Raw genomic sequence first — 9,533 nt, 5'->3', positions numbered from 1 at the left:
GAAAGAGTTCTGGCAGCAAGAACGTTTTGATGAGCAAATGGTGTTTACCAATATTGTCCTTATCCCCAAGAAGAAATGTCCTCGTTCGATGTTAGACTTGAGACCTATCTCACTCTGTAATGTGCTTTATAAGATCATATCAAAGGTGATTGCTAACAGGTTGAAGCTGGTTATTGATCAGATTATATCTGAAACCCAGAGTGCTTTCATACCGGGTCGGTTAATTTCTGATAATGTTATGATTGCCTATGAAGTTATGCACTACATGAAGCGTAAGTCAAGAGGAAAGCAAGGGTATATGGCCATTAAGCTGGACATGAGCAAAGCTTATGACCGTGTGGAGTGGGGTTACTTGGAGGCAGTACTTAGGCGTATGGGCTTCGCAGACAAATTGATCAATCTCCTTATGGCATGCGTTACCACGGTGCGGTATCAGATTTCTCATGCAGGAAGAGAATTTGGGGATATTATTCCTGAACGTGGTCTTAGGCAGGGAGATCCTCTCTCTCCTTATCTGTTTATCATCTGTATGGAAGGTTTTTCAGCTCTTCTTCAATTGTTTGATCAGAAGAGGCTGATTAATGGTGTTCAAGTCGCTCGTGGTGCACCAAAAATCACTCACATGTTTTTTGCAGACGATAGTTATATCTTCTGCAGAGCAAACTCCACCGAAGCTTACCACGTAAAGGATCTTCTCCGCACATTTGAAAGAGCTTCTGGTCAACAAATTAATTTTGACAAATCGTCTATTTTTTTCAGTTGCAACACGGACCCCCGGGTGAGAGATATGGTGTGTGGGGATTTGGGGATTCATGAAGCAGACGGTCATAGCACTTATTTGGGGTTGCCGAACATTATTGGAAGGAAGAAATCTGCTATTTTTGGGTATTTGAAGGAGCGTTTACAACAGAGAATTCAGGGCTGGGAAAACAAGTTCCTTTCTAGAGCTGGCAAGGAAATTTTGTTGAAGACAGTAGCCCATGCTCTTCCCACCTATGCTATGAGTGTATTTCTCCTCCCGCTAGATCTTAGTAGGAGTATTGAAAGATCTATGTGTAAATATTGGTGGAGCTCTAACCCGAAAAAGAACAAAGGCATTCACTGGTTTAGTTGGAATCGAATGTGCAAACCAAAGGCATATGGTGGTCTCGGATTCAAGTCCCTTTACTCGTTTAATTTGGCTCTCTTGGGTAAACAGGGATGGCGGCTGTTAACTCATCTAGATTCCTTGGTCAGCAAGGTCTTTAAAGCAAGATACTACCCCAAGGGTTCTTTCATCTCGGCCAAAATTGGGAGTAACCCAAGTTATGTGTGGAGATCTATTTTGGAGTCCCAATCCTTGGTTCGATTGGGTGCGGCAGTGCGTGTTGGAGATGGAAAATCTGTGCGTGTTCTTGAAGACCCCTGGCTTCCAGATGAGGATCCTTTTGTGCAAACAAGGTCAGAAGGGTTTCAAGGTATAATGGTATCCCAACTAATGAGCTCAGGTCAAGACCAATGGGATTATGATATTCTGAAGGATATGTTTATTGCGAGGGATGCGCTACTGATTGCTAGTATCCCTATTAATGGAGCTGAAAAGGATTCCTGGTATTGGCGCCCTGATCGTTGTGGAAATTACATGGTGAAAAGTGCTTATCAGATCACCCAGCCGACTCCAATTACTGATGCATCTAGTGATAACTCGTGTCTTTGGCGTAAGCTGTGGAACCTCAAGATTCCGCCGAAGGTCCGATCTTTTCTCTGGCAAGCCTCGACTGGATGCCTCCCCACTAAAACACAATTGCAATCTCGGCATGTTCCTATTGATGCCTCCTGTCCTTTTTGTCAAATGGCTCCAGAGTCTATTACCCATGTATTGTTGACGTGTTCCTTTTCTTTGGAGTGCTGGCAACAATTGGGTCTCTGTGCTAATATAGATACGACAGGTACTTTTCTGGATTGGTTGTCACGTGCTTTTGAAGCTTATCAAGGTGATCACAGGAAGTCCATTGTTATGCTTTGTTGGGGCCTATGGAAGTGTCGAAATGAGCTTGTCTGGAACCAGAAATATACTGAGGCAGCTGAAGTTGTAAGGGGCACTAAAAGTATGCTAAAGCAGTGGCAAAGTGCCCAAGATAGAGGTTTCGATTTATCTCTCGGACTAGTAAACCCCCGAGATGGAGCAGAGAATTGGAGCCCTCCTAGTGCACATAATATCAAGATAAATACAGATGCTGCCCTTTTTACAGCCAAAAGTTGTTTTAGTCTATCATGGATTGCAAGAGATTCTAATGGCCAGCTGATTGAAGCAAGGGTTCGTTGTCTTCCAGGACGGGTCACTCCTGATATTGCAGAGGCTTTTGGAATAAAGGAGGCATTGAGCTGGATAAAAACCAAAGGATGGCGTGATGTTGAAGTTGAATCAGACTGCTTGGTTGTTGTCCAATCTATTCGAAGCTCGACAAATTTACTTTCTTATTTTGGACGCATTGTATCTGAATGTAGACAATTACTGGCTGAGTTAAAGTCAGATAATGTTTCTTTATATTTTATTAAGCGATCTGCCAACTCTGTAGCTGATTTCCTAGCAAAAGCTACAAGTTCTATTGCTGATCGTAGTTGGAGTGGGACTGTTATCCCCTCTGATCTTGCTTCTGTACTACGTGATGATTTGAAGCAATGAAGTTATTCTATTTTTGTCAAAAAAAAAAAATAGTAATATACTTTAGAATTGTCATGTGTTTGTTACTAGTTTATAATTTAAAAAAATATAGAGATGTGAACTACACACATACATCACTTATCTTTTTAAGTATTGTTTTTTAGTTTTTTTTTCTTTTCGCTAAGTTAACTTTCAATTCTTTATTTTTTTATCAATTAGAACAAAATGCATAAAATAAAATTTTAAATTGTAAGAATAAAAAAAATATTGAAAATAAAGCTCATAGCAATGTAATCTATTTACCGAATTTAACTAAAATGTGTTCATTGCTTTTAACATTCATTTATGTGTATTGAATTTATCAATAATGGTTATTTTTAATAAAAAGAATTCTTAATTTGTTTGATTTTCATATAATCACATGCATGTCATGTTTCAAAATACAAGTGTATTAACAATATAATTCTAGTTGTTTAAATATATTATATAATTTTTTTGATGTGGCTTCCTAGAATCAATAATATATGATTTATCTATTTTCTCATCATTTGTGGTTTTTCTAATTTTTTTATTTAAAAAAATTATTAATTAATCATTTCAAAAATCTCTATAGTCCTACATAGTTTATAAATCATTGTGAGATTATACTTTTAGGCTATAAATAAAATCTTCATTGACTTGGATTTTTTTTTTTTTTGAACAAGAGATAAACTTTTATTCAAAAACCAACCAAGTACAAAAACACAGCAAGCAGCTGCTACAAAACACCCAACCAGCAGGCTGCAATTGCAGCAACAACACACAAAGAAAACACTACCAGCCCTCTACAACATTATGAAAATAACTGTCCCTTTTTCTATGAGTAAGAGGACCCATGCCCAAGACTCTATACTTAACTACTTTCTTAATTTCCAAACTAATGCTACTGGCCAAATTACATACAGAATCAAATATGCAACTATTCCAGTTTCTCCAAATAAAATACCAAGAAGCAGATAAAACAACATTTAATATCTGGTTCTTCAGATCTCGCACAGCTTCCAAACACCAAAGTTGAAGCTCCTCAAACGATTTCGGCCACTGAAAATAGCCCAGCCAACTACTGATTTCCTCAAAAACTTTCCTGGAGAAAATACACTTCATGAACAGATGACTGTGAGATTCAATTTCAGATTCACAAACAGGGCAAAGAGCAGAGGTGAGAGGCAAGAATTGGCTCAAATGATCTCTTGTAAGCAACTGATTGTTGAAAATCTGCCAGTAAATAAATCTATGTTTGGGCACTATGAGTTTATGTTGACGCCGTTTTTCGTTAGCAGTGAAAGAAGAGCACGTAAACAATAACTGATAATAGCCAATTAAAATATAACAACACAAACACACGATTTTTACGTGGTTCAGCAGTTAAATCTGCCTAGTCCACGAGTCTCTGTTATTAAACTCAAGATTATCTCTGAAAATCCTTCAAGGATGAATTCTTCAGAGTTTTCTCTCAAGGTTCAGAATTTTGGTCCATTACAATGGTGCTTAACCTCTCTATTTATAGAGAAGGCTGCAGAATACTATCCCACATATTTTGGGTAGTTACTCTTTTTGTGAATAAAATTAATGGCTTTAAATGCCTATAATCAGATATAAAAGGAAACGTCCCCTGAAGACCAGGGAACGTATAACTGACCAAATAATATCCCACGATTCTAGGGGATTTACAGTAATAAATGAGGATTGCATCTCGTATGGACAACACTTATAGATATTCAAGGTTTTTATCATATATCTCCAAGGCCTTAGCTTCCCAGGTTTCTCGTCAGCTTTCGAGCTAGAGACATCTCCCGAGGTCACATGGCTTTCGAGATCGTATGTGCGTCGAGCTCGGACCCCCTGATCCGAGGTCATTCCTGAAGATAGATGCGTCTCGGAAACTACCTTTCGAGATCATGAACACTTCGAGGTCACCATACTTGAGGTCGTCTATGTCTTGCAGGCTCGATATTCAATCCTGGAGCATACTTTAAACCTTATGAGTCCACTTGCTGCGAATCCACCTTTCGAGGTCATATTTAACATAGCTCGAAATCTGGGTATAACAATTTATTCCACACAGTTTCAGCAAAACCAACTGTTTGAGCAGCAACAAGAGATGTATAAAAGTACTTGATTCGAAATTTACCTCCCTTTACAGCTTGCCTCAAGGAAACTTCATCAATAACTTGTCTCAGCCTCAACAAATTCTTAAAATACCAACTCATTTCCTGATTAATTGGAACACTCCAAATGATATGCTCTTTCAGGTAAATGGCATTAATCCATTTAACCCAAAGGCAGTCTTGTTTGGTTGATGTCGCCCATATAAACTTCGCCATCAAAGCCATGTTCCATTTCTTGCCTTCTCGAAATCCAATACCACCTAGCTTTTTAGGGAGACAAACCTTTTCCCAAGAAGGGAGATGAAGCTTGCTCCTATTCCTTCTAGAGCCCCAAAGAAAGTCACGACAGCTTTTATCAATGGCCGCTGTGATTTTGGACGAAAGTATGAATATACTCATCTAAAAGTTTCTAATACCAAGCAAGACCGAGTGTATAAGTTGAGCACGACTAGCAAAAGAAAGATTTCTACTCGCCCAACAGTTAAGTTTCTTGTTCAGCTTATCCAGGATCACCCCACAATCTGAAACTTTCCACTTAGTAGGCCGAAGGTGAACCCCCAAATACTTCAAAGGAAAGGAGCCTTCTTCCATTTGCACCATATCAAGAATTTGAACTTTAATGGTTTCCTTAACCCCTCCAAAGTAGATTTGAGATTTAGATTTGTTCGCAGAGAGACCTGTAGAACCACAAAACTTATTGAAAGCTTCTTGAATATTTCTCACTGAACGAACGTTGCCTTTACAAAAGATTATCAAGTCATCTGCAAAACATAGGTTAGTTAACCTAAGTTGTTTACACAAAGGATGAAAACCAAACCCTTTTTTACCAGAGTAATGAGCCAATAATCTGGTTAGATACTCCATTATTAGCACAAACAGGAGATGAGACATTGGGTCTCCTTGCCGAAGACCTTTTTCCCCTTTAAAAGTGCTCTGAATTCTACCATTCATTAGAAGATTATAGCTAGTTCCTTTCAAACAGACTAGAATCCAGTCTATAAATCTTGAGGGGAAGCAAAGATGCTTAAGCAACTCCTTCACAAAATGCTAGTCAATTGTGTCATATGCCTTGCTTAGATCTATCTTCATTATACATCTTGCTGAAATATTCTTCCTAGTATACCCTTTGAGGAGATCCTGGAAATGAGCAAGAATTCTGTTCTTTATGAAAGCCCCTTGATTACTATGAACAAGGAAGGGAAGCACTTCCGAAAGTCTAGTACAGATCATCTTCAATATACATTTGTAGAGTGTATTACAACACGCAATAGGCCTGTAGTCACTAGTTGAATTCGGATCTGCCACCTTAGGAATGAGGGAAATCACTGTTTCATTCAGAGCCTTCAGCAAGAACCCATCATAAAAAAACTCTAACACAGAAAGAGAAATTTCATCTCCAATATCTGTCCATAACCCCTTGAAGAAACCCGATCCGAAGCCATCCAACCCAGGACTTTTAAATGAGTGAATGCTGAAAAGAGCCTTCTTCACATCACTCTTACTAAACGGCCTTAATAACCTGACTTGCTGCTCCAAAGACAATCTATTTCCCTGGTTCAAACAGTCTTTATCAATCTCCTTAGAAGCCAAACTTCTCCTCCCCATAAAATTCTTAAAATGGGAGAGAAAGTGCTCAACTACTTTCGAATAATCATCTTCTATTTTGTCTCCAAGAGTGAAAGTAGTAATTCTGTTTTCTACTCTTCTTTTCCTCATAGAAGCATGGAAGAACCTCGAATTATCATCACTGAACTTGATCCAATTTATTTTACTCTGCTGCTTGAGAAAACTTGCATATCGACTCTGCATAACAGTAACATTTTGCTGAGCTTGACTAACTGTCTGATGCAGAGAATGATCAGAGGGATTAACCACCAAGGCCTCCTGAGCTTTACAGAACTCCTCCTTAGCCTCCCTATAATTCAAAACTACATCTCCAACCTCTTCCCTGTTAAACCTTTTCAAAACGTGTTTAACTCTAAACAGTTTCTGAACCACCTTGCTAAGACCTCTTCCCGAACCAACAGTAGCATTCCAACACTGTAAAACAGTTTCTCTGTAACCTCTATAATGCAACCAGTGGTTACAGTAACGAAAAGTAATGAACCCCACCTTGTTTACTTATTGACTTCTAATCACACAGTAACTATGGTCTGATATACAGTCCCATTTGAAGCATGCTTCAGTTTTCAGGAAAGAGTCCAACCAAAAATCATTAGCAAAAACTCTATCTAGCTTTGAGAATATTCGGTCTCCTACTTCATGCTTGCTCGACCAAGTATAGAGCGCACCAGAACATTTGAGTTCCTCTACTTGGCCTAAAGCCAACCAGTCTTGAGCATCAGCAATATCCTTTGCTAGGATTTGTCTCCCACCATTCCTTTCTTGGAAGCTAAACATAGCATTAAAGTCTCCAAAAATAATCCAAGGATTATTCAGCTGACCAATATTAGCTAACTTGTCCCATAATTTTTTCCTCTCCCCCATAGAGTTACTACCATAAACCAACGTGGCAAAAAACATCTTCTGCTGGCCACACACTCTAATCTTACAATGCACAAGTTGAGGATCTTCTAGCAAGATGTCAACCGTCACAAACTTTGTTTACCAAAATACCAAAATTCTACCAAAGGTGATAGGACTAGAAAAGTAATCCCAATTGTGGAAATTATTCTCAAAAATTTCATGAATCTTCTCATGCTTCACCTTAGTCTCAAAAAGAGCACCAAAACCAACCTTATTTTCCTTGCAAACACTAAGAATAGCATTTTGCATTTCTCTTTTATTCATACCCCTCACATTCCACCCTATCATATTACAAATTTCCATCACTTAATTGGGTTAGAATTGGTAACCAAATGCCCATCCCCAGATTCTTGAAGAACTGCATATCCATTACCCGAAATAGCCTTGCCTAGAGCTGCATCTGTCTTGTAAGGAGCTGCCACTACCTCTCTAGTCCCTCTCCTTTTGGGAGTAATCCAGTTTCCAGCAAAAACAGTACTCCCTGTTTCATCTTGCTGAGCATCATTCGAAATGCCCTGAGCTACACAACTCTCCTTTGGATCAAGTCTCTCATGTGTGCTCTTTATCCTCTCCTCATCTTCATTACTCAAAGGGCTATCCGCTCTGTTTTCTGGACTAACAGACCCAGAAGGCTGCTGTAACTCCTCCTCTGTACTAACTTTCTTCTTGTCTAATTTTGCTCCATTCTCAACAGTGGATTTCTTCTTCCAAATCACTCCATTTTCCTTGTTACAATTCGCCACTACATGACCTAAATGTGAGCATGCAGCACACTTAGAAAGGAGCCATTCATACTCCACCGATTGTTCAACTAATTGATCCCTTTCATTGATAAAAGCAATAGATTTCGGGGGTGATCCGAAATCTCCATATCCACCAATACCCTTGCATATTTCACCATCGATCTACTTTGAGTCACCTTATCCACCATAATCGGCCTGCCAATAGTACTCACCATAGCACTGAGACTATTTTTTCCCCAGTATTGCAATCCCAAACCATTCAACCTAATCCAAACCGGCACCGACTTGACCATTCTCACAGAGTCCATGTCTGAAGTCCAAGGACGAAGGACCACCGGTTTTTTGTCAAAATGAATGACCCCCGTTTCCAATATCAGGTCCTGAGTAGCTTCATCCCTGAAGTTAACTAGAGTAAAACCTGAGTGCATTCTCACTATCTTATCAACACCTAAGTTTCCCCAAACTCTCTTGACAAAACCTTCAAACACTCTAAAAGGTGGGTTAGCACCCAGCACAATACAAACAATGGCATTTTTCCAGAACGAAGCTTCAATCTCCACCTCCTCCATATCTAGACAGGCAACAATTTGGTCACCCACTTTCAGGGGTTCAGTGAAGTTCAGACGAGTAGAAGGGGTAAGAACCTGATTCGATTTGAATTTACTCCATACGTCCTTAGCCGACCTCTGATACTCGGTTCCCTCTGCCTCCTCAGCCCAACTCGCTGATTTGGGAGAGGTGCGATTCATGCTTCCAACACGCATCGTTTTGACTCCACGTTCCATCTCCAACTCGTCGCACGGATCATGAAATTCTTCAACATGATTCAGATCAGGTTCCACTTCTTGGATCGAAGGGAGGTCTTCCGCCACCGTTTCACCGGAAACCACCACCGGCTTCGATATGCCTTTCCTCTTCCGAGCCATGGGGAGAGAGAGAGAAATATCACACGCCTAATTTAATGGAGCCTAATCATTCATTGACTTGGATTTGTAATTGTCAAAATATTAATATTTTTTCTTATGATGATTGATTTAACTCAATCTTTCCCAATAGTTATATTCTTATTAGTTTATCAAATTTATATTTTATATATAATTTCAGGTGAATTATACAAACATATATAACATTAAAGAAAAGTGAAAGAATTACTAAGTGTCTACAAAAATTATAATTTTCTATTATTATAAAAAAAATTATAATTTCCTTACTCGTATTGTATTTTTTTTTTAAATATTATAAATCTATATATTTATATAAAGGAGAGTCACAAGGAGATGATGTGTTTTCTTAGTTTTTCTAAATTTTTTTTTAACTATTGTGAATCTATTTATTTATATAAATGCACTCTAAAATTTCTCTAACTCACTCTATCTATATATTCTTAGTTTTTCTCTTTTTATTATTCAACTTTTTCTAAAAACAATATATTTTTATTCTATTTAAAAAATAATAATAATTTACTCTCTTTTA

The 9,533-nt window shown here is 38.4% G+C and overlaps 1 protein-coding gene across 1 annotated transcript; it reads right to left on the bottom strand.

Moving 5' to 3' along the window:
• Nucleotides 1–5,838: 5,838 nt before the first annotated feature.
• Nucleotides 5,839–8,986, bottom strand: LOC133806613 (uncharacterized). Its single transcript, XM_062244705.1, has 5 exons — nucleotides 8,273–8,986; nucleotides 7,691–8,222; nucleotides 7,498–7,598; nucleotides 6,931–7,389; nucleotides 5,839–6,831 (listed from the first exon to the last, which is right to left on the bottom strand). The coding sequence occupies exons 1-5, from the start codon at nucleotides 8,984–8,986 to the stop codon at nucleotides 5,839–5,841; spliced, it is 2,799 nt and encodes a 932-aa protein (XP_062100689.1).
• Between the last annotated feature and the right edge of the window lie 547 nt (nucleotides 8,987–9,533).

The sequence above is a fragment of the Humulus lupulus genome, chromosome X, assembly GCF_963169125.1.
Source record: "Humulus lupulus chromosome X, drHumLupu1.1, whole genome shotgun sequence".
NCBI lineage: Eukaryota > Viridiplantae > Streptophyta > Magnoliopsida > Rosales > Cannabaceae > Humulus > Humulus lupulus.
Note: the sequence above shows the minus strand (reverse complement) of the source record. Positions and strands in the feature narration are given on the sequence as shown.